The sequence below is a fragment of the Pezoporus wallicus genome, unplaced genomic scaffold (genome assembly GCF_028554395.1).
Source record: "Pezoporus wallicus isolate ANWC-B61680 ecotype Strahan unplaced genomic scaffold, APGP_CSIRO_Pwel_v1 contig_3019, whole genome shotgun sequence".
In the NCBI taxonomy this organism is placed as follows: domain Eukaryota; kingdom Metazoa; phylum Chordata; class Aves; order Psittaciformes; family Psittacidae; genus Pezoporus; species Pezoporus wallicus.
In genome coordinates, this window is record NW_026639864.1 from 241,335 (window position 1) to 267,831 (window position 26,497).

General features: G+C 38.3%; 1 protein-coding gene across 2 annotated transcripts in view; it reads right to left on the minus strand.

The window, feature by feature from the left end:
- Positions 1–4,489: 4,489 nt before the first annotated feature.
- The window catches only part of HSD17B4 (hydroxysteroid 17-beta dehydrogenase 4), a 67,715-nt gene continuing 45,707 nt past the window's right edge, over positions 4,490–26,497 (minus strand). For both annotated transcript variants that reach the window (XM_057416672.1, XM_057416673.1), the window contains exons 19-24: positions 23,448–23,554; positions 23,057–23,143; positions 20,646–20,735; positions 18,585–18,723; positions 6,840–6,967; positions 4,490–4,917 (exon numbers count right to left, since the gene is read on the minus strand). In XM_057416672.1, the coding sequence (XP_057272655.1) occupies positions 4,828–4,917; positions 6,840–6,967; positions 18,585–18,723; positions 20,646–20,735; positions 23,057–23,143; positions 23,448–23,554 (641 nt within the window). In that variant the 3' untranslated portion in view covers positions 4,490–4,827. The remainder of the gene's footprint in view (positions 4,918–6,839; positions 6,968–18,584; positions 18,724–20,645; positions 20,736–23,056; positions 23,144–23,447; positions 23,555–26,497) is intronic.

Here is a 26,497-nt window from a genome sequence, read left to right on the forward strand (position 1 = left end):
CGTTCCAGCACAGATCCAGAACATAGCCCCTTACCAGTTACTATGAAGAAAATTAACTCTACCCTAGCCAAAACCAGCACAATGGGAGAGAGCCTAGGTAGGGAAAGGGAAAAAGGAAGCATTGGTTAAAAAATATGATGGATTCAATACACCATTTTGCTGAAACTTTAAAAAAATGGCTTAAGATTGTACAAGATTATATACTTCTACAATAACTGGAAACTCAAAAAAGTTTAATCTTAAATGAAATACTACTTTAAATTTGGGTACTCTCTATTCTTTAAGCTCACATGATTCCCATTTTTCCTTAAAATAGTATTAATTCCAGTGGGAAAAAAAAAATACTTTACAACTTCCTTATGTAGCATAGGCAAACATAAGAGGAATACTGTTCTAAAATAGCCCTTAGCAAGATGCATATGCCTTACACGATATAATTTGGACAACTTTACATATTACTGTAGCTTGCTTGATCCTATCATTAAGACACATTGACCTTGGAACATGCTATTTAAAGCTTGCAGACTATGGGAAATTCAGTAGTATGCAGTGAGAGGCTCAAAGAAATCCATCTCTTACAGAGCTCACTCAGCCTATCCACTGGGCTAAGATCCTATCATGCTAGCCCAATGCACTCATTTTTAGAGAGGTGAAATGCTTGAATTGTATCATGAGGGTAATCTAGAAGTCATATACATGCAATCATGTTCATAGTCTAATATGCTTTTCCTAATTGACTTCAGACCTGTTGATGTCCAGTGCTGTCCAGGTCAGTCTGCTGGAGGTACAGACCATGGCCTAAAGGATGGAATTTCTTACTGCAGATGAACCACTGTGGAAAACTCAATGTCACATGAGAGGAAAAATATCCCCACCAAAGAAGTAGAAGGAAAAAAATCAACATACTGCAGGAACTGAAAGACATCAGTATTTCCTTTCCCCATTTGCCCTTTCAAAGATCATGATCAGAAAGAAAACATTTCAATGAGACTCATCCTTTCTTTACACAAATCTTTCTTAATGCTAGAAGGAGTCAATGTTATGTAAAGACAAATTCAGCACCTTCCAGATACTGCTTTAACCCCAAGACTTGTGGACGACAATAGAAGTGACACTGACCTCACTCAGGGTATATTACATTATATTAAAACACCCTTATGAAAAAAGTGCATTAACTACTAAAAAATGCTTATTTATTCAGCTTAGAATACCTTGTTATATCACTGTTATTCCTCCATTTTACAAAGCATCTTAATTTATCATGGTGACTCTTGTGTGATGGACAGATGCTTTTGCAAGTAGCACAGCCAATGGCTAGAATATAAATAACCCTTAGGAGTGTGGTACTTGTAGGGAGGTGCAAATAAGCCTTAGAGGAGATGGCATGCAAGTTTCTCTGTATGAAGCTGCTCAAGTTTACCTCTCTCTCATCTCCACTCCTCCCCTCATTTTAATATTCTCTGGCTATGAATACACCTGTCAACATTTAAAGAGCTGTTACCTATAGTTATTGATCACAGCTGAAAGGTGTATTGAACTCCTCTGAAATAAACTAATTAAGAACAATTCCAGTGACTAGAAAGCATAAAATTCATCACAGACTTTTCTGAAGCCAATACAGAGAGCTTATGTCTGAAGCCAGACAGAAAGCTTACGTAGCTTTCCCCACGGTTTTTACTGTTCTCCTGCTTTAATTTGAGGACCCATAAGTGGCTGAAGAGGATGTATGTCTGTGGAACTATAATTTACTTTTTGGAGGATGGACATAATTTCAATCATGCAGGAAGACTGTAATAAATGTAAGGAGAAGGAAAAAGAAATAATACTATGCCACAATTAAAAAACGCACCAATTTCCATGACCAGGTTTAGTACTAACTCTATTATTCCAGAAACAGAAACAACTGAATTCTTACCTCCAACTGCTACAAAGTCTGATGCCCAGACTTCACACTGATGTTCCAACAGCACCTTAGTTACATGTATAAAAAAATCAACCAAAACACTATAAAACACACATTGCAATAAACAGCAGACAATCTTGCTTTCCTCTGCATTAGAGTATATGCACCATTAAGGATTTTACTGTGAAGGTGCTTGAAAAAGCCTCCTTATTTGCTAGAGAATTCAGCAATTTCACTAAAGAGCTATCTGATATGTTTGGCAATGCAAAGTAAAGGCGCTAATCCCTGGCAGAGAAAAAAAATATTCAAAAAAGTACTCACCCCCTCAAAAAAAGCGATGTGTTGCTGTTGCATGCCTCTAGCTCCTCTGTGGAAATGGATGCAACACTATACTGTTACGGGTGCGATGGGATGACAATAAATGTCCCCAAAAATGCTTCAGATGAAAGATACAAAATTGAGATGAAGGCACCCAAAACAGAATACCATTCTAGTAGCTAAGAATCATTAAGAATGAACAACCACCCTCCAAACTGGCTAATACTCCCTTGCATGAATTCTCCTAAAGATACTTGGGTTTATCCCTTACTTCTGGGAACGCTACTCTTAAGCATTAACTACTATGAAGAGAAGGTTTTCACATTCTAGGAAGAAAACAAAACCCAGAACTTCCAAATCACTTCAGGTATATATTCAACGCAACAAAGTGACCTTACCTTCAACAGTAACAGGGGAAGTTACTAGTTAGTGTGAGCTAAACAGAACATCCTGAAGGTTAGGATGGAGATGAAACTAAGATGCCAAATCATTAATAATGGCTATTCAGGACAGAAAGCAGATGCAAGAATTAATAATCTGAATTTTGCTCCTGGGAAGAGTCTGCTACAACACTAAGAGGTGTGCTCCATTAGCCTCAGTAAGGAGAGCAAAAGGAAGATTCTTTTAATTAAGGCTGGTATTTGGGATGCAACTGAAGCATGTGGATTTTGTGTCCAACTGAAACCTTGCAAGATAGAAATCATCGCAAGAGTACCTATAATTGACATGGTTCTTGGTATATTCTTTGATTCTCACACATCTACTAAACTGATGTTATTTAGTAGACTGAACTCCAGCACCTAAATCACAATAGGTTTGAACAGTACCAGCTTCCCTTCCTGAGTATTTTTGATTCTCAATTCCAAAAGCTAGGGGAAAAAAACCTTATTAACAGTCTGTTTCCTCCTTGCAGAGCACTGCTTTAAGATTTGAGACAATCTCTGGGGCTGCAAAAAAAAAATCACCTGTTGTGAATTTTGAAGGCCATGTGGTCTCAAGTAATTACCATATTCTTAAATGGATGTATTGATAATTGCTTTCCTAGACTCAAAGTTAGTTCCTCATGGTTACTTTTCCTTAATACACAATTTTTCTGGCATTATATATAGACTTATAGACAGGTACGAGATACTTGGTCTAGCATGTGCAACCATAAACACACAAAGCTACAATTAATGTTTCTCATAGAATTTCTTAAGAGAAAGTAATAGAAGAGAACTTCATGTATTTGTCACAAAGTTGCTTGGTGAATAGAAGCTGAGTAGTAAAGGCAACTATTAGGTCCTACTTATATACAGAATTGACTGCTGTGAAAAAGCTAAATGTTACGCAGGTAAAGGACATTTTCAAATAGTTGCTGACATAGTTCAGATTCATATTTCTCTGTCTGAATCATGGCAGATAGTACAGATGTGAAGAAATAAATTTATGGAGAATGTGACTCAGTATTACAACATGTAGAATTTATCCTCAAGCTATCAAACCCCTCGGCAGCCGCAGATGTCTCTTTTAATGGCTACAGTCTACTCACAGAGTCAGGGCAGTGATGTACCTCACAGGGTTATTTTGAGGGGAGGAAGAGAGCGAATCCATCCTCTAAGATAAAACAAAATGACTCTATCATTCTGACTAGGAGACAAGCTTTGTATGGCCTGAATTTTCAAAAGGTACCAACAAGAGAACAAGACTGAATAAGAAAAAAAATTACCGAGCACACCAAATGTTGGTCACATCAGTGAAATAAAATTTCCAGGTGTTCATGTGACAATCAGTGATTAAAAGCACACTTTTTTTTCAGGAAAACATATGGCCACGGCTGCTATCTCAGTTTTGGCCATAGGTACAAAATGACGAATTCACTATTAGATCTTTCCCTGCTGTCAGTGCTGGCCCTCATGAGAATGAATCTACATGAAGAACAACCTGGCTATAGTGACAGCCTTTGGTCAGTGCTAATACCTCTTAGATGAAAAAGCTTTCCTAAGCAATTAATTCTTACAATTTTCCATGTAATTTATAAAAGTAACTTAAAAAATGACTAACTAAGGTGGGCAGAGGCAATTGAAGAGTTTTTTCCTATACAGAAAAAAAACCATAATGATAAGACATAAATAAATGGAACTGATGGAACTGACTTGGATCTTCCAGTTGTTCTAATGGAATCATGAGAAGTCAAGGCAAAAGGTAATTTTAATAATAAACCGGCCACATTCAAATAAGTTAGTCTACTTAAGACAATATAAATGAAGACTGACAGACACACAGAAGGAGATATCAAAGAGGTGTATTGGTTTAATTTTCTTCATAATTAGTACAGAAATATATGCATCTTTATAAGAATTACATACATTTTATTTAGATTAAGGTATGTAATGAGAAAAGTATGATTCTCTATCATAGCTGGGAAATAAGAAAAGGACAATATTAACAGTTATGTTAATTTTGTAACTTTCTGTCTACAGCAATTAAAACACTGGTGTATTAGCAGTATAATAAATCAGTATATTGATGTTAAGTAGCTTGCAATGTTTCAATCATTGGTTCTGAATTAACTGAAGTTTCTATCTTCTCAAGTTCTTCACTGCTGCGGTAGATGATCAAGCAGTTCAGAGTTTGGCGTAATCTTTCAGGATCATTTCCAGTTTCTGGCTCAGCATGATGTTCCCCTTCACTTTTAGTTTACCAGAAAAGAATGCCTACAAAAAGCAGGGAAAGGAAAAAAAAAAATTAAAAAAAAACGTATTCAACTGTTCACCCACAGAACACCAAACAAGAAGACGAAGATAGGTGTGGCTGTTCAGTGCTCAGAAGAAAGCCCTCAGTTCACAATGCTCCCTGGATTTTCAACACAAAACCATCCAAGTTCAATTTTAATAGCATCCAGAATGACAGTTTTCTATCCAGAGTGCAAGACCGAGTCTATCACTTAGGGGAAGAAACCAAGTACAAAGCAACTTCATTGGCCTCCACTTCTTTTGTAAGTATAGCACAGAGGACTTCTGGTATAAAAGAAACTTCTTCACAGAAGCTGATGGCAAAACTTCACAAGGGCAGGATAAAAAGCTCTGATTCCTCCCCTCCCTGTGCTGTATATATCCACATATCCTTATATGAAAGGAGAAAATGGAAAGAAAAGGTCAGTTACTGAAATAAAAGCCCTAATGAAAAGGTCAGCTACTCATTCAAATTCGTAATAAACCCAAATACGTACACACATGTTGCAAATAAATGCACCAGCTTTATATATGGCATACTGCTACAAACTGGAACTAAAAAAGATTTCATTGTGTTTGCAGAATCAAAGATCAACCAATACTTTCACTGAAATGCTGGTGTATTACATTTTATTGTCCCTACTTCAAAGAGCTGTATACCCTGTTTGAACCTAGTTCAGTATTTTTTAAAAACTAGTTTTGCTTTGCTGTGGCTTTGCAATTTGAAAGCTCTTTGAAAGTTCTGAAACAATGTGCTTTTGCATAGTTCCATTAACTTGAAATACATTCAAATAAGGAATAGAGAGAGCCAGCACAAAAGAATTTGAATAGATGCTTTGCGCTTCTTTAGATGAAGAACTTCACAGGAACTCAGAGGAAATACTAATGCCGAAGAATAGACAATGTTCCTGAATTGCAGTCACTTTTCTTTAGCATTCTGAAGATTATACATCAACAACTTGTTTGTTTACACTTTATGCCTGGTACATACAGAGGGTCACAAAGGATTTTACTCATGTGGTACGCAGGACTTCTAACAAACATTTGCCATCATTATTAGTCTCAAATTTTACAATCAAAGTCTCTGACAACTTCTGCTTGGGATCAAAGAAAGGGAACTGTTTGATATACAATGAGCTTAATTAACATTTTCATTTTCTCAAGCTTTAATCTATAAGCTGACATTAAATTTATGACAGTTTAATTTACTTTTACACAAGGCAGTTTTATTAGTAAATTAGTATTTTTAAGTAGTTGATTAAGCCAAGAAGCTAGAAGTGCAGACTCAGACTACATAACTTTCTTAAATTGTTCTATCCCTTAAAAATCTACCCAGTTTGGGTGAATTTTGACCATTTTCAATGGATCTACATGCCTGCACTGTCCTAGACTTCTCTTTGCTTCAGTATTAGCAGTAGATCAGAATACTGCAATATCAACTTCCTGCAACTTCACCAATCAAAACAGGCTCAATGATCAAACTGACAAACCCCACCCTTGCAAATCATGTACTGTGAAGTACCAGGAAACAAACAACCAACTAACTTTGTACTGCTGGGCTTTATGTCATTTGAGGTATCTTTGTCTCAAGATGATAAATTCCTCATCATGTCTTCTGCCATATTCAGTAAAAGGTAATGGATGTGGCTTTGAGTAACCCGGACTACTGGAAGGTGTCCGTGACCATGGCAGGGAGTTGGAACTAGATAATCTTTAAGGTTCCTTCCAACCCAAACCACTCTACGATTCTACAAATGATGTGCTTATACCTCATCTGATTCTGCTTTGCACTGCCAAAGAGCACTGCAGATTTCAGAATGCAAACATTCAGAAGCAGAGCTTGATTTAAGGGAAATAGTATGACCCCATGTAAACAAGCATGACTGTGAGGCACAGGTTTTTACCTTCTGGGGGTTGGTCTTTTGTTGTACCACATCCATGAAATCCTCATCTGACAGTGTGAAGGTGGTATCAGCAGAACTTCTTGCAGGTCCTTGATATACTGCTCCAGAGCCATTCTTTAAGTCAATTGCTGAGAAGAAGCAGCAAAGATAGTTTTATTCCAAAACAAAGATAAAATTTTCAGTCTAAAAAACACTACTCTCCTTATCGACTATTATAAAGCATCCAATGTGAACATAAATCTTGAGCTAACAGCCACTTAGTAAATAAAAAGGCTTTTTCTTCATTAATAAAAATAATTGAGATTAGAATAGGAAAAAAAAAAAATCCATACTAAGGGAGAGGGGGTTTACAGCAAAGACTGACATTTGAAAAAGATTGCAGAGATGGCAAAAAATTTTTTAAACAAAACTTGGGATGCACAAGATATTAATTGATGTAATTACTGAAAAAATGTCATTTAGTAACAAAGCTCTAATGTTTTAAAACAGCACCCTGTATTCCGAGAAGGCCAATGTGGTGATGTTCAGACATACTGATGCATTTTCTCTGTTCTGCCCTACAGGCAACATAGCCTGTTCTGCTTTATGCAAAGTGCATTTAAAGCCTTGCCAAATAACTGTCTTTCTCTTCTGGAAAGCAAAAAATTCCTCAAAGTGTCTGGAGACTTAAGAGTGTTCTCTTCCTACACTCAAATGACCTGCCAAAATAATCAAAACTAACACTATCAGGTATTGTGTCATTTAATTAGAAGAGTATTAGAAGGATATTTTGACAGGATGTGCTCTGCCGAATCATACTCAGATTTGCAAATTCCCAGTCTTTCCCTTGCCGCTGGATGTAAGTAATATTTATTCAATTATAACAAAACTAGAATCTGGGAATCTCATGTCCCCAGCATAAAAAGTCTTCTAGTATCTGAAGGGGGTCTACAAGGTTATGAGAGAGGGTCTTCATGAGGGAATGTAGTGATAGGACAAGGGGTAATGGGTTCAAACTTAAACAGGGGAGATTTAGGTTAGATATAAGGAAGAATTTTTTTGCTGTGAGAATGGTGAGGCACTGGAACAAGCTGCCTAAGGAAACTGTGGCTGCCCCATTCCTGGCAGTGTTCAAGGCCAGGTTGGACAGGGCTTCTGAGCAACCTGGTCTAGTGGAAGTTGTCCCTGTCCATGGCAGGGAGGTTGGAACTACATGATCTTTAAGGTCCTTTCAAAGCCAAACTATTCTATGATTCTACAATTCTAATTAAGTGTACAATGATGCTCAGACATACTGGATTATTATCCACTTGATTTTAAGGTAAATTTTCATTTCAGTAGCAGGTTTAACAGACATCACAAACTTGATGCAATAAGAGCAGAAGAAAGAAAAATAAGTACTGATCACCAGATGAACAATCTGCATCTTCTGTGTTTGTGGGTAGGAGCTGTGTAACACTCTTTTTATCCAAGCCAGCTTACTCTATATAGTCTAACATCATAACCTAGTGTTTAAACTTTGCTCCTCTAGGTTATGCAGGCACAGTCTATTATTAAAAAAAAAAAAATATATATATATATATATATATATATATCTATATAATCTAGTGAATCATAAAATGCAAAATTCACAGTGGATACCAGCTCCTCAGATTAAGTTAACCAAGGTTAATTGTCAGTATGCTTTTAAAATATACCTCTACTCAAATGCTAGATATGTTATGAACCATTCTGGCATAGCCAAACTTAGCTCCCTTTAAGCCAAATACCACTGGTCAGAAAGCCCCACATAATGTGACTCGGGCAAATTCTGACAACTCCAATATTTTAATCTAAATATCATAGTACATAGGTAATATTGGTACAATCCCTGTTCTCCTCCTCCATTTCCTATCCCAGTCTCAAAAGTATTGCTCATCAATCCACATCTGTAACTAATGGTAAACTCTCAAAGTGCTAATATGCCTGTAAATATTGCATAATCATGGTACCATGGGCAAAACTTGTGTTTAATCAAATCCTTAACTCATCCGAAATTAAAACTTATTAGAAATTCTACTAAAAAAACAACAGAGGACCAACCTAACAGTATATTCTTTTCACAAATATATGAGAATACTATTTCCATTTGCTCTTTATTGTTTTCAAAGAGCATTCATATTTTTTCTAAGGAAGAAAAAAAGAAAAAAAGAAAAATGAACAGAGCAGCCACAAAAGAGAAGAGCTCTGTGGCAACAAATACTGTCTTTTTCACAAAAACATGACGGACTTTCAACTGTTACTTGACCCACCTTTTTTTTTTTTTTTTCGAGCTTTATCATAAATGTGCTACAAAGAGAAAAAAGACACACAAACTTCCAAAGGAACTAGGAGGAGGAAATGAAAGAAATAAAACCCCTAAACTTGGTACATAAGCCCTACTGGGTTAATTCTGGTGAATCACAAGGGAAAGTGATCCAAAATATACCATATGTTGGTATGTTCAAGAGGAAAAGGAACTTCCCTTGTTACAGAGAATGGAAAATTTTCCCAAAACATGTTCATTCTTTTTCTTTGCTGGGGGAGTGAGGGGTGGGGATGGGGATGAGAAAGATCAGAAACACATCACTCGATCATTTTTCTTGCCTCCTGATGTATACCTAGCATAAAGTAGTCAAATGACAACTGAAACTAAACTACAGCACTAGCACACAAACAAATATAATCTAGCAATGAAAGAAATGATCCAAGCACCAGAACAGATTCCAACCTTCAGAGAAGAAAACTTCTAGCTTTCCAGAATGATCAGAGAGAGTACCTTCTTGTGAAATACAACTTTACGACATAAACCTATATAACACAGCTGCTTGCTGTAAGAGGAGATGGTCTTGATGCAGGTCTCCTATACCTGTTTTCCACACTTATCTGCCAGATACACACCTCTACAGTTACAGCTACTATACACTTACATACTGTATACTTATGTACTATATACTATGATTGCAGCAGCTTGATAACGATTTGGTACTGGCATAGCTATGTCAGTGCTCAGCTAGGCGACTACCTCACACACTATTAGTGCTAGCAGTAACAGATGAGTAGCCTAAAGGTGCCTCTGGTGTTCTTTGCTCCTGAGATCATGTAGCCCTTTGTGGCTGCTACAGATACAGCTCTTCTGCTAGACATTCACATGGCTGATCCACCCCATATGAAAACAGAAGTCTAAAACACAACCATGTGTGCAGCAACACAAAGCTCAAGTTCCTTTTAAAAATCAACTTGTTTCTCAAATATGTAAAATTTTTGCATTACACACCTGGCAGAAAAGCAAAATGAAGCCACTTCAGTGGCTGAAACAGTAAGTATCCTTCAAATTTTTGTTTTTACTTTTATACATAAGTGTTACAATACAGTAATTAAACACCTATGAATTCTTATCATCTGTAAGTATGCTGTTGTCAGAGATAAAATAAAAAGGTCAAAAATGATACATATGCAGGCTAAAACACTAGACTTTGACATGCTTAGCCGGTAGCCAAAGAGCCTAAAAATCTAAGATTTGGGCCACAAGTTTTGCTTTGCTTTTGAAGATTGCTTTACAATTTCTAGGAGAGAAATATTAAGAGGTCAGACTATTTTCTGTTTTGGTTTGGGTTTTATCCTGCTTTACAGGGGGTAACTGCAAGACAAGACTCATCCTCAATCAAATGAACAAAGTGTCATTCGCTCTTCATTGCCTGAAGTCATATCCTATTATAAATTATTAAGCAGTTTGGCTGTAATTTGTCAGATGATCACAATCAACTGCACATAACAATTTCTCTCCAGGTCTCCTAACAGAGAATTGTAAAGGAAGAGGAGTATCTTCTTCCTTCAGCAGTATCTTCAGAAGCATGATGAAAAGCAGCAGATGGGTACGGTTCTAGACAGCCATTAACTATCAGGTAACAAATCTCAATGGCCAAGTCTTTTCTCTATGGAAAGAGAAGTTGAAATGAAGTAACATAATCCTGAGGAAAAGATAAATATTTTATAACTATTGAAAACAATGGCATTTCTTTCACAGTAATAAATATGCAGAAGAGAGCAAAGCATGCTTTAGATAGTGAAGCCAACTGGAGAGGTAAAAGCTAGGGGGCTCACAATTAAGAATTTTGTTTACAAATTAAAAAGATAGCTCCAGTACTGCTAAACTTACTCCTTGAGTTTTGATCCTGCCAAAATTTTATTGCTTTATATTCTTAAAAGGATTTTCAGCATCCTCTTAAATTAGAGAATCTTGTTTCTATAAAGAAACACCACTAAATAAAACTAGTTGTTAGTGGCTATAGCTCAACATTGTTCAGACAGCAGATGAGCTGCCCAAAATTTCAGATACTTAGTGCAAGATCAATTGTTCTACACCTCCCCATGGCTTCACACCATCCACACAGAACTACATAAAAGGAAAGGTCATCACTAGTTTAAAAGATTAGCATTACTGATATTCCTACTACCATAAAGAAGTGTCTTTGTAACAAAAACAAAAGCTAAATTCAATTCACAAATCCCACTTCATTTAAGAAACAAATACAAATCTCGGCTTACTGCCAAGATCAAAGGGTTACAGCTGCAATTAAAACAAAACACTAAAAAAATATGAAATAAATAAAAAGAACCACAAACAAAACAAACAAAAATAAACCCCAGCCAAACAAAACCCCCAAATATTCTGGTTCCTGAAAGATTGGGAAGGACAAGAATGACTGCATACATGAGAACAAATTTCACAGCGGCCCTTAATACTGCTGCTTTCTCTTCCAGCCTCCTCCCAGATCTTAAGAAACTCAAGGACATTAGCAGAAGATACTGGAGCTACAATCATTGTGTAAGACACCAATGAGCTGCAGGGCCCAGATTGTTTCTAGGGCTGTCAATTGCTGCAGTTTTCACAACAGCACAAAGCTGTGCAGAAGTGACAAGGCAAAAAATTAAAAGACACATCAGCACAACTATGTAACAAATTTAGTAAGGGAAAGAGGCCTAGCAGGTTACCCAAGAGAATCACAAACACTGCCTGTAAAGGCCTGAGAGGCCCTTAAAAAGAGAGGTCTAAAAAGAAGAGAGATAATAAAATAATTAGCATCAGCTCAAGGCTTTAAAAAAACTGTCCCCAAAATAAACTACTTCTTTACATTTCAGTTGTTTCAATGACAACTCATCAAGAATTTTGACCACACATTGAAGGAGTATGTAATATTTATCCACTGGAACTGAATTCTAAGTAAATTTTAATGTCACCTTTTCCTCCTTGCTTTACTATAGGTACGTACAGTATGGAATCTAATTCTCAAAGCAGTAATTTTAAGAAAAAAGATAATTCAAAATTGTTACAATCTAACTTACCATAACATTTAAAAAACTGATTTAAAATTATTCTACCCAGAATATTTGTAACAATCAAGTCACAAATAGTTTAGCAATAAGATCAAGTAATAATCAGTGGGCAAAATTTAAATGTAGTGTAAAGCAGTGCAATTTCAACGTCAGAGTTGACGAACATCAAAATCTGAAGCAGGCTGGAAAACTGGTCAAAATAGTGACACAGAATTAAATTTAAGCTATAGCAAAAGTAACATTACTGTCACACTCAGTTTTTAAAGTAAAAGAATTTTTTTTTAAGTGTACAGAACTTCCTTTAACAACAGAAAGAGTCAAGCTTTCAAGTCAGCAAATGTCAGTGTTACATATCTAAATTGGCTGTCTAAATCTAATTCTAATCTAAATTGTTCATGTGTGTTACAAAAGTCTTGAATATATGAAGATCTGTCAGAAATCTTTTGCAGTTAAGATACTGTCGATAACCCAAGAAAGCTATCTTCCTTTGAACATACAGCCACAAACTACTCTCTTCTTCCACATTCACTATGCAAAATTAATTATGCTAGCATCTGGTAGAAGAGACAGCATACGATGATGCTCTTGAACACTGAATAATAATGTATGCAAATAAGCAAAAAGAATTAAGTTGGCAATTGCTTAAAAATCTTCAATGCTTGCCTCTGGAAGGTCTTTCTTCTGCTTTGTGTTTGTTTTTTTTTGTAATGACTGAAACATGTTCAAGAAAATCCCAAAAATAAAAATTCCATCATGTACATACATATATATATGCACATATATACACACACACCTCATCATGAGAAATTTACCATCAGAGTTAAACAGAAAGCAACAGTAGTATGCTATTAATCAACATAAGGACAAACTGTGAGAGCTGTCACAACTGCTAACACTCTGTTTTTGAATTTACATAACTATTTTAATATTACAATAATTTAGATTGTTATGGCCATCACTTATATTACACTTAGTTACACATTAAACAATAGACATGACTGATGTCATGTACAAAGTGATCTCTAACAAACACAAGTATCCACTTTAAGTGTTTTGGAGTTTAATCTATGTACTTCTAATATACCTGCTAGAAGTGTAAGCAACAACAGAGGAAAGACTACACAAACTTTCTGCCCAAGTTCTAAGCAGGGCCATCACTTAAAGCACTGAGTGTTAAAAATGGAAAACTGCAGACATTAGGAATAATTAAGAGCATTAAGAAGTTTTAAGACAGATGTTCTGAGTTAAATTATGTAGTATTTGGCCTCCTTCTCATTCTGATGTATAGGTACTCAGCCTGCATAATCTGCGCAGGTATATTCAATATATTGATAAACTGCTATCCAAGTGGAAATCACCCTTTATCCCTCAGAAATTGCTTATAACTATCATAAATATTATAAGAATTATTATTATGATTATTACTGTTACAAGACAGGTAGAACTTATCTTGATAAATCTACATAGGGAATTTTCATGAAACGTAGCAGTTTTGCTACTCAGAATCACTGCTAGTTAACATTAAGAAAAAAGAAAGTGGAATTATGTGTTTCTAAAACTCTCTGTAAAAGAAGTAACAGTTTCTTAACCATAATAACCATTTATTGAGAACAGACATTACAAAGACTTAACAAGAGTTAAAAAAAGTCACAGTCAATGGAACAAAACACTATACAGACCTGCTGACTTACCAATGTCAGCCTCTTCCCTTAGCTCATCAAAGGGCAACCCATCTCATCTGCATCTACCCCAAAACTATTCTTTTGACTAGATCCAACCATTTAGACCAATCAAAATGAAGTAGTCTCAGTTACACACCTGACCCCAAGAGTTGCCCTTTTCCACAAATTAAAGGCCTGGTAGTTACAACCTGACTCTATTCCTTTGGAAAAGCTTTACATTCTGCTAAGATCTTTCAGGACACCTCTGCGGGAAAAAAAATAAATTCCAAAGAAAATTAGATTTATTTCACCACTAAAATTAAACTGCTTTTTTCAAAAATACCTTTCCTTAGAAACTGAGCACAGGAGAATTTAAAAAAAATAATTGAGGAAGTAATTTTGCTCCCATCAGTCCACTTAACTTGTATGATCCATTTCAAAAGGAAACACCATCACCACCACCACCCCATTGCTATTATAAGCTTCATCATCAGTTCATCAACACAGTCGCATGCTTAAATGATGGGTAAGCATCACTATACCTTCATTAACCCTGATCTCAAAAAACTTTATGGGAAGAAGCTGGGCTACATTTTAACTGAAATTAGAAAAACAATGCAGTAAAAATAAACACTTCTTTGTTTAGATTAGTTAGCATGTACATCACCAGCAGACTGATTACTGTAACACAGAGCTCCAAGTAGGTTAATTTCGCCTGCTCATCTAAGTGCAGTGATAATGCATTCTGGAAACTGTAAAGAGAAATGTACTGAAGTTCTAGAGGATGGTTTGACTCTGCCTACATCTAGACAGGCAAGTTACAGAAGAATGTTCCTACCTAGAAAGGTTAGCAACTGCCATTACAGAACTTTATTTACCTCCTTGTCCCTTGTGCTTTCAGTGCGCATTCAGATTTTGAAGTCTTAGTGAATATTCATCCACTATCTTATGCTTATTTTCAAGGTATCAGCTTAATTAGAATGAGCATTATTACTCTCATGTATCACAGTATCACAGTATCACAGTATGTTAGAGATTGGAAGGGGCCTCGAAAGATCATCTAGTCCAATCCCCCTGCCGGAGCAGGAACACCTAGATAATGTTACACAGGAATGCGTCCAGGCGGGTTTTGAATGTCTCCAGGGAAGGAGACTCCACAACCTCCCTGGGCAGCCTGTTCCAGTGTTCCGTCACCCTCACTGAGAAGAAGTTTCTTCTCAAGTTTAAGTGGAACCTCTTGTGTTCCAGTTTGTACCCATTACCCCTTGTCCTATCATTGTTTGCCACTGAGTAGAGCCTGGCTCCGTCCTCGTGACACTCCCCCTTTATATATTTATAGACACTGATAAGGTCACCCCTCAGTCTCCTCTTCTCCAAACTATAGAGACCCAGCTCCCTCAGTCTTTCCTCATAGGATCTTTGTTGCCCTGCGCTGGACTCTCTCCAGCTCCCTGTCCTTCTTGAACTGAGGGGCCCAGAACTGGACACAATACTCCAGATGGGGTCTCACCAGGGCAGAGTAGAGGGGAAGGAGGACCTCTCTCGACCTACTAACCACCGCCCTTCTAATACACCCCAGGATGCCATTGGCCTTCTTAGCCACAAGGGCACAGTGTTGGCTCATGGTCATCCTGTTGTCCACTAGTACCCCCAGGTCCCTCTCCCCTACACTGCTCTCTAACAGGTCATTCCCCAACCTATACTGGAACCTGGGGTTGTTCCTGCCCAGATGCAGGACTCTACACTTTCCCTTGTTATATTTCATCAAGTTACTCCCTGCCCAACTCTCCAGCCTATCCAGGTCTCGCTGGATGGCAGCACAGCCTTCTGGTGTATCAGCCACTCCTCCCAGCTTAGTGTCATCAGCAAACTTGCTGATAGTACACTCAATTCCCTCATCTAAATCATTGATGAATATATTAAATAATACCGGTCCCAGTACTGACCCTTGAGGCACTCCACTAGTTACAGGCCTCCAACTAGACTCAGCCCCATAGACTACAACTCTCTGGCTTCTCTCCTTCAGCCAGTTCGCAGTCCACCTCACTACCTGATCATCCAGTCCACACTTCCTCATTTTAGCCGCGAGGATGCTGTGGGAGACTGTGTCAAATGCTTTGCTGAGGTCAAGGTAGACCACATCCACCGCTCTGCCATCATCCATCCACCGTGTTATTTCCTCATAAAAGGCTAAGAGATTGGTCAAACATGATTTCCCCCTGGTGAAGCCATGTTGACTGCCCCTCATAACCTTCTTATCCTTGATATGCCTTAAGATGGTACCAAGGATAAGGTGTTCCATCACTTTCCCAGGGATGGAGGTGAGGCTGACCGGTCTGTAGTTACCCGGGTCCTCCTTCTTGCCCTTTTTGAAGACTGGAGTGACATTTGCTTTCCTCCAGTCCTCAGGCACCTCTCCCGTTTCCCAAGACTTGGTAAAGATGATGGAGAGTGGTCTAGCAATGACTTCCGCCAGTTCCCTCAGCACCCGCGGGTGCATCCCATCTGGACCCATGGATTTATGGATGTCCAGATTGCTCAACTGGTCTCTAACCCATTCCTCATCGACTAAGGCAAACCGCTCCGTCGACCTGACTTCATCTAAGGTCTCAGGGGTACAGGGCTCTTCAGGACTGCCCGCAGCAGAGTAGACAGAGACAAAGAAGGCATTCAGTAACTCTGCCATCTCTTTATCTTCTGTCACCAGGGCACCCATCCCGTTCATCAGTGGGCCTACATTGCCTCTGGTGTTAGTTTTGTCTGCCATGTATTTAAAAAAGCTCTTTTTGCTGTCCTTGACCCTTCTTGCCAGGTTTAATTCTAAGGATGCCTTAGTCCTCCTAGCTGCCTTCCTACATCCTCTAGCAGCAGCCTTATATTCCTCCCAAGTGGCCAGCCCCTCCTTCCATGACCTGTAAACTCTCCTCTTCCACTTGAGCATACCCAGCAATTCCCTGTTTAGCCACGCAGGTCTCTTGGCCCTCTTCCTTGACTTCCTACGTGTCGGGATGCTCCGATCTTGAGCACGGAAAAAGCAGTCCTTGAATGTCAACCAACTATCTTGGGCCCCTTTACCTTCAAGCAGCCTTGCCCATGGGATTTCCCCTAGCAATTGCTTGAAAAGGCCAAAGTTTGCCCTGCTAAAGTCCAGGGTTGCAATTCTACTTGGTATTCTACTAGTCCTGCCACACAAGATCCTGAACTCCACCATCTCGTGGTCGCTGCAACCAAGGCAGCCCTCAACCCTTACTGCTTCGACCAGATCCTCCTTGTTAGTGAGGATGAGGTCCAGCAGCGCTCCTCTCCTGGTCGGCTCATCCACCATTTGCAGGAGGAAGTTATCATCCATACACTGGAGGAACCTCCTGGACTGCGGCTGGGTTGCCGAGTGGTCCTTCCAGCAAACATCAGGGAAGTTAAAATCCCCCACGACGACCACGGCCTGTGACTGTGAGGCCGCTCTCAGCTGCCTGTAGAAGGCCTCGTCAACTTCCTCACCCTGATCCGGTGGTCTGTAACAGACACCTACAACAGTATCCCCCCTGCCAGCCTGCCCCTTAATTCTCACCCACAGACTCTCAACTCGCTCATCATCTGTCCCTGGACAGAACTCGGTGCACTGTAGTTCCTCCCGCACATAAAGAGCAACCCCACCACCCCGCCTGGCTGGCCTGTCTTTCCTGAAAAGGACATAGCCTTCCATGACTATATTCCAGTCATGTGAGCTGTCCCACCACGTCTCTGTAATTGCCACCAGATCATAATCTCCTGACTTAACACAGGTTTCCAACTCCTCCTGCTTATTTCCCATGCTGCGCGCATTGGTGTACAGGCATTTCAGGGAGCGAGCTGAGCACACCGATTTCACCCTAGGATTGTAGGAGGCCTCCCAGTCTTCATTAATTCTGGAGCGCTGCCCCACTGGGGCAAGCCCAGCTGCAACCCCATCCCCCTTCGAATCTAGTTTAAAGCTCTCCAAATGAGCCCTGCTAATTCGTGCCCCAGCATCCTCTTCCCTCTGTGAGACAAACCTTTCTCACTTGTCATTGTCCAGACTGGTGCCCTATAAAACCAGCCGTTATCAAAGAATCCAAAGCCCTGCCTGTAGCACCAGTCTCGAAGCCAATTGTTCATGAACTGAATCTTCCCATTCCTTCCCACATCATCAGTGGAAGATGGAAGGAGAGAGGAGAAGATCACTTGAGCCCCAGACTCTTTCACCATCCGCCCCAAGGCCCTGTAGTCTTTCTTCATCCCCCTCAGACTGCGGGAAGCAGCTTCCTCCCCACCTGTCTGGAAGACCAGCAGCGGGTAATAGTCTGTCGGGTGCACCAGGTTGGGGAGCGCCCTGGTGATATCCCTGATCCGGGCTCCAGGCAGACTACACACTTCCCTATGATGAGGGTCAACTCTGCATATCGGGCCCTCTGGGACACCTGGGGAAGCAGGGCAGGAAGGGGGGAGGGTTTCCCACGACGTCGACCCGGAACTAGCTTCCAACCCTCGTCGTCTTTTTGGTCCCCTACCTCTGCGCAACAGCTACAGGGCAGGGGCTGCCTCAGGCCATCCCCCTCTGTGTGAGAAGGCAGGGGGTCCTTCCCCTTTGGGGGGTATCTCCCTGGAACCGTTTCGACTGGCCCGCCAGGGAGTTACTCCACCAGTCGATCTCCCTTTCACACTCCCTGATGGTCCTCAGCGTCAATTAAAAAAAAATAAATCATCAGGGTATTATATAAAATCTACAACTTACTCCACTGCATTGCTGTTTTTCCATCTTTAGTGATGTCCCATTGGAATATGGCATTTACTTTCTTTACCAATTCATTTCCAAGCTCTTTTACACGACGACCAATTTCTTCAAACACAAGATCACTCTGCAGTCCTGTAGTCTTTAAAAAGAGAGTGTGAATCATTTAAAATTGAAACTCTGCTTAAATGTACTAAATAGGTTTATTAGTTCAAGTACTGTGTCCAGGAAAGTCTTTACTGCAGAATTACTAAATGCAATTGAGATTTCTTCCACTCTAAATAATCAGCTCTAGCAACTGCCCACATTAAAGAAAACATTCAAGTAGAAAATGCTTCATGGACTCTTCTTGAGAATTACTTCAAATCTTGCAGTTTTTGTCATTCGTCAGTATAATTTAAGATATGTTTAATAATTAGGGCTCTAAGGGCTTCTAAATAGTCATTTATTCCCTCTGGAGGATAACCATTGCCACTTTTTTCCATGGTGGATGCCATGTTAGTTTTTAGAAGACAAAAATGTTTTTATCAGTACATGACTTTAACTTGACATGGAACATGTTCAAAACATACTGCATTATGAACACAGTCAAAACTCCAGTGTAGACACTTACCATTTAAGAGTAGGATTAGCTACAGTTACATTTGCCTTTCCAATGTATTATTTTGCAAGCCTTTCATGTCTTTTTTTAACAAGTATACGCACTGGGTAAAATGCTACACTTGAAGAAGCTGCTCCAGTAACATTTTTCATCTAATTGGAATTGGACAAAAAAGCTCCCACAGCTTTAGTTGCTCTGCTGTATCTACATATACTCTAAGGTGCAATACTCCTCACGCTGCTACCTTGTTACCTCTTTGTTTAAGCCTAACATTTTCCATTACATAACAGAGTTTCCAATGACATCTAAATTTGCCAGTCTTCACTCACTCAGGCTCATCTTCCCTGGTAGATTTCTGTCTCTCTCACCAAACTTTTGCCAAAGCACTTTTTTTCAGAGTAAGCTTGAAGAAAAAAATGCCCGTTCTGCCCATGTTAAAAAAAAAATAAATCTCTGTAACTGTTTCACTGAAAAGCTGTAATGCTTACATGTTTGAACTTCAAATGGAGATCTGGCAACAGTTTAGAATGTTAGAGGACTAAACACAACCAGCAAAAAGAAAAAAAGAGATTCCAGGAATGTATCAGCAGCTTTCTATGAATGTCACTATGTTAGTACCTCATAAACTTCAATGCACTAAAGTTTCATCCTTTGCAGGCAGGAATCAATAGGGGGCAAATGACATTTTATTAAGGCAATGCATTGAACACCCATGTCTTTTAGACAACATTAAGAACCCAGGACATCCTTGGCACTGCTTGTACCATACTGTCTGTTGTCTCAAAAGCCATACCTGAGGCTTAATGAAGGCATGCAGAGGGGGTTTTTAAATATATATAGCAGAAAGTGTGTATTGTGTGTTAGGCCTATCCCTATGCACGAACAGCTGTCAGAGCCTTCCTTCAAAGTGATTCAATGACAAAACTGTTCTTTTCTATGGGTACACTAGCTCATTTTCATTTGTTCTGTTATTCTAATGGATTCCTGCCACTTCCCCATGTCTCTCTGAAAAAAATTAAAAAAGACCACATGCTGTCGCAAGTTACATTGAGTTTGATACTCAACATCTATAAAATAAAAACAAAACGCTCTTTTTACAGGTAGAACCCCAAATTATAGGGACTAATTTCAGTTTTAAGTTATGCCAGTGCTCAAAACTCTCACCGGTGCATGACCTCATTAATTTTGTCACATACATTACAATGCTTATCCTAACAGTTCAACTGGCATCAAGCACTTCAAACATCAACCAACCTGTGTACCTTAAAACATCTTTATTTTTCCCAAAGGAGATCCTTCACCTTCTGTATATACAACCACATGTGTGTTTACATCTCTGAACTTGTATACTCATTTAATTACTGCAAATGAGACTAGAGAGCTAAGTATTTTTCATGTTTTTTTCACGAAAATAAACCTTAACTATTCTGCTTTGCAAGTCGACTTCTATTGCTTCTCCCTACCTTCAGAGGCTCCTGAGCAGAAGTTTTATTCATAGCTGGTACTATATCCACATAGCCTCCTGCAATAGCAACTTCTCCAGTCTCTTTGACCTGTGGTGGGGGCAAAAATGCCATTAACGTATTTGCAAAAAATCACAACAGAATGACAACCAAGGAGTTTGCCTTACATTTTAAAATCAAAGATGAAGACAAGAGCAAACACAAAAGATCCAGAGTGAAAAAAATCCACACAAATGTGTTTTAGTTTTGAAGCCAGTCAGTCTACTATGCTTTATAACAGTTCTTCAATGTAATTATTTGCTTCATGAGAAATTATACCAAAATATATTTCTGTTGTTATGTTCACAAAATGGTAGAAAAAAAACTTATCTGAAAATTTACCTCCAGTGTAATACGTTACTGTTAACATTATTTCATAAACAGTCTGAGAAAGATATCGTTTTCCTTGAGGTAAATATGCACTTGTCAAGAGTTCATTTAGACAGTTTCACTATCTCCAGGTGCCTTACACTGCAACTTGTACTAGAAACAATTTTTCAAGCATTGTAAAAATAGACTCAAGAAGAAAGATGAAAAATAGCTGAATTAACTTCTGCTTTAGTTTTTTAAAATAGTCAAGTCAGAGGATAAAACAAGTTTCATTTTGGCAGTCATTTTAAAGGGTCTGACAAACCAGTCTGACTTACAGCAGCAAAAAGATGATAGCAAAATGATTCATTCACAACGCATAGTTACATGATAAATAGCCAAAGCAGAGAAATATCCAGCTGACCTTATTGCACAGGTGAAATTAACACAGAAAGACTATATAGTAACGGTTACTCAAATAATGCCTAACAGTTGTCACCTGCTGCCACTGCACTTCAGACAACAGTGAAAATGCTTTTAGACCTGCACATTGAAGTCACATATCTACCTTTAGTTTAACTTGAGTTTATTGCAACTACAGTGATAGCTTTATTTCAGACTAATCCAACATGCAGTAAGAAACAGGATTCCGAACAATTCATAACTGCTGAAACAAGGCAGTTTTCCATAATCCTGTTTAACATTGCCATTTCTCTCCAAAATTACTCCACCCTTGTGGGAAAAAAAAAGTACCAAAATCCTACAGAACTCTACATATTGGCAATTACTAACCAAATCCAGCTTTTAAAAACAACAAAACATCCTACTCTGTTTACAAATACCAAAGGGCTTGGAATTTTGTTAAACTTCACATGCAAAGCCTCTAAAATAAATACCTGAAGGCTAGAAATTTTATTAGGACTGAATATAGATATGCCATCTCCATTATAGTAATCTCCAAATTTCATCTGAGGCACCAAACTGTCTAGTACCGAGAGACAAGAGTTTCTACACAGTAGCCTTGATGTTACTCTCATTCAGAAATTCTATAGCTGCTAACGATCACCAGGTCTGCACACAAAATTTACCTCCTTCAGTCAATTTTATTGCTCAAAGCTGTACTGCCGTGGAAACAGCAACCCCATGTCCTTACAATGAGACTCTCCTCATTTGATTTTGTCTTCCCAATCCTGCCTCCAGCTGCAACTATAGTTGCTGCTGTACTCACTTATCAACATTTTTACAGACATAGGGCTGCAAAACATTGGCACTCCAAAGCAATGTAAATTGCATCTGCATAAGCCCACACATATTGACGAATACCTATAGCAACCATAGTTTAAGAAACTGACAGTTTCAGAGAATGCTATGACTGAAGCAAAGGGTATTTAACTTTTACTCGGCTCAGAGTATTTTACCCTTAGCTTCCAGAAAGTATCCTACTAAATGTAGGAGAGGATTACAGGATACCCACACAAAATGCTAACAGCAATGCCAAAAAAAACAGAATAATAAAACCCTAAATTTATAAAACTGTAAATTCTGTTTTCTTGTAGTTACTATGTCCAACTGCTATGAAACTTCAGTTTTTACGTAGGTTGTTCTGTATTGAACAGCTTAAGTTTAATTCAAGCTAAGCTAAATATGTAGACGTTAACCTGGGTAAATTAACTGTCAGCAGATATGCAAGATAAACAGATGTTAAAAAATAAGTATATCCATGGTCATGATTAACTGTACAAATCAAGTACAAACTATGCTGACCTACGAATGACTGCTTTTTGCTCGTCCACAGTGGAAAACACAGAAAATGCAATACAGTAAGTAATATGAGAGCTCATTTCATTGTAACGAGTGTATAAGTTGTAAGTCATATGAGTATAATGGTATTTTTACTGGAATCGCAGTGACACAAAAATATTTCCTTCTATTCACATAATGTCTTTACAAAACCTTCTTCAATGGTGTCCTTGATAAGCCCCTATTTTTGCTTCCCTTCATGCCCCCAGTCTTTTAACTGGCATATCTTTCCCTTAAATCCACAATGGTGAGTGTATTCTGACCTTGGTCTGAAAATTGATTCTATTTCCTTCCTTCCACATTTCCGTTTGTAAAGTTTGCCCTGGAAAGACTGGTTTCGCAAAGCGAACCTAAAGAAAGGCACAGAAGTGTGGATATGAACAAAACTATAATATGTACATGCAAACCTTAAAAGTACAGGCTCTACTGAAACGAGAAAAAGGAAAGAGAAAAAAATCGGGCAACTAGTCAATGTAGAAAGCCTAAACATTTAAGTAACCATACTAGAAAGAGGCATTAAAATGCAAGCAGCAATAAAAAAAAGCAATTGTGACAGTTAAGACAGTGCAAAAGCCTTTTCCCACCCTGAAGATTTTTTTTTTACACTAAAACCAGAAAAATACAGAAAATTAAGTGCAAAGAATGAACTCAGACCTTGATCGCCTTGAATCTATTCACATCATTATCTGCAAACTGCTTCAAAATGTTTCTAGCAGCAAACCCAAAGGAACATAATCCATGAAGTATAGGCTTCTTAAATCCTATTGAAGAAAAAGTAACATTTTGCATTCTTAGTATTAGAAGTTTGCAAGTTGCTTCTCAAATACAGATATTTTATTCATAATATTTTCCTCCAATAATGTTCTTAATACTTTTTAACCTTATTTATCTCACTGGAAAAATATCTGTTACCATTTATTGTCTCCTCTACTTTGTGTCAAAGTAAAGTGCTCACTGAGAACTGGCACCCCAACACCTTGTAAGACTCAGAAGTAGGATTAGTCCCTGTCTGTAGAGGTGACAAAATGAAAAATAAGGAGATTGACCTTTTTAGTATACATGCATAGGCACACCAGATACACAGTTACATGGAAGCATGCATTTCAAGGGTAAGAGGTATGGTAATGATCAGAAAGTGGTGATACTAAGATTATTTGATGCTTCCCATTTTTAATTCCTATTTAAGGTTGCCAAAATTCTTCAAATGTTGTGCACACTTCAGGGTTAACTTTATTAAGGAGTAGAAAGCTGGAAAGATTGCAAACATTTTGAACACGTCTAACGACAACAAGAAACCTGCAGTATTTATTTATACTGGCGTTTTTGGTCAGGTTTTGTTGCAGTTCTGTGCTTTGGAACTGGCGCTGAACCTTGGCAGAAGATAGTCTTTGTATTAGTGATGAATCTTTCTCTAGTTCTGTCAAAGTCTGAAATAATAAACCTTTGAAAACTGCTCTGATATTTGCTAAATTGCATGGTTAAATTTTAAAGATTTTGTTGTACAGAGTATGTTCTGATCCCTTAACAGGTTGCTCTGACCTGACAGGGCACATGAACAGTATTTGATCATACTTTCAACAGCCTAGGGATTCAAGACAGGTCTGTTCAGCTTTGGCTCTGAAAGCAGCTCTTTTGCCTGAAACTCATCTGCCACTCTCAGCTGCCAGTACAACTTTTTCTGAGCTCCAAACAGTACCTCACGGCATCTACACAGCATGAAAATTTGTCCCAAGGGACAACAGCTGGGTGAAAAAAAAAGCAGAACCAAAACCACACCCAAAGAAACAAAAAAAGAGGAGACAAGAGAAAGTCCAGCCTGCAGAGATAATCAGAAGACGTAAAAGAAGAAAGCACCTTCAACACAGACCCAGAAAAGCCACTAGACTTCAGAGCCAGAAAAGCTGAGAATTCTGAGACACAGCCCAAAGGGAAGACAAGGCTAGTAGTATAGTAAGGATGAGAAACGAGTAAGGAAGAGAAACAGGAATTTTCACTCATTAGGTTAGGATACACGACAGAAGACAGGCTAAAAGAAACATAACTCTGTATTCTTGCTTTAACTATTCCATTCTGATAATTTTGGCATTTCTCTCCTGCAAAAAATATTTGAATATAGACACTTTTAATAGCACTTTGTTTTCTGAACACTGTGCAGAAAGCATTTCTGAAAGCACAAAGGTACCGTGCAGTCAATCTTAAAACAGCTTAGTGGTATTGCTGTAACAATATCACTACTATCTTTCTTACAGAATGTTATAGAGACATTCAGTTCTTTAAAAACCTTTGTTCAATTCACCATGAAGAAACCAAAATCCACCACTATTTCCAGAACTCAGAAAAATACATACAGTCCTGTTCTCCCCTTTATTTTCTTTATAAAACTAACGCATACTCAAAGAAAAATCCACAAAGCAATCAAGTTACTTTTATCTAGACTGACCTGAGAACAAAGTGAATGTTGCCTTCACTTTCTAGTATCTCAGAAATACTCAGAAGCTACAGGCATAAAAGCACAAGAATATAAAAAGGTGTTTTCATTCAGCACATCTCCTCTGAAACATTACCCACAAAAAGGCTGAACAGTAATCCGGGAACAACCTGTGTGCATTACACTGACTGGTTGCTTCCAGTCCATGCTGGTGAAAGCCAGTCAAAGAGAACATACACAGAGATTAAAGACAAGAAGGTGTGTGAATATGCCCAAAGAAAACAGCTTTTCTATAACTACAAAATATTTGTGGAATATCCTCATAGTAATATTTGTTGTTTGAACCTACAGTTGGTATAGATATTTGAACAGGATACTGCCAGAGTTCCTATTCCACAAAATCCAGTGCAGCAGTTTTCTGTTCAGGTAGAGACTACCTCATCTACAGAGTTAGCTTCATTTTTCACTGTCTAAGTGCCGGTGCTCCTTGTCTGAACAGGCAGAAGTTTTCTACTTTTCCTCTCTTGTAACATTTTTATAGGATCATTATTTTACACTCTGTGGTTTCAAATATAATCGTATATTTTTCTCCTCTACCATCTTCAAGACTAATTGGGTGATTCCCAATCATCAAAAAATCCCAATCATCAAAATTCCCAAAATCATCAGATGAACAAACAAACAGAAAGGTTTAATAAACCATGGAAATCTCTTTACTGACTGGTATTTGGTTATCATTATTTAGTAACACAAATTTATGTGGAATTATACAAAACAGTTAACCAAACAATTAGTATGTATTCACGAAAGGAGACTATTTGGGGAAGTACATTAAGCATGATATGAATAAAGAAGCGTAACTGCTCTATTTATCTTGGTAAGAACATCATATAGTGATAATTCTGTTTTAAAGTCACTGGAAAACTGCAGACCAATTATTACAGACCAGTATTTTCATGTAAAGATTATGATGATAGCACACTTATTCAGGGAAATTTCTTAAGTAAATAAAATTGCTGTCTGCCTGGAGTAATCACACTATACTACTAGCATGGCCTGAAAAGAACTCTGAAAAATACCTTTACAATAGAAATTTGAGACAACAGACCCTTCTGTAGCAACTAGCAACTCTTCTCTGCAAGAATCGGGTAATGTAGTCTATGGTCAATTGTTCTGGATGTACCGTTACATAAATGAATAAGCTACTGCACTAGCAAGGGAGGCAGTTAAGCAAGCTAAGCATCTAAGACCAACATACTCTCAAAATTATTTACTT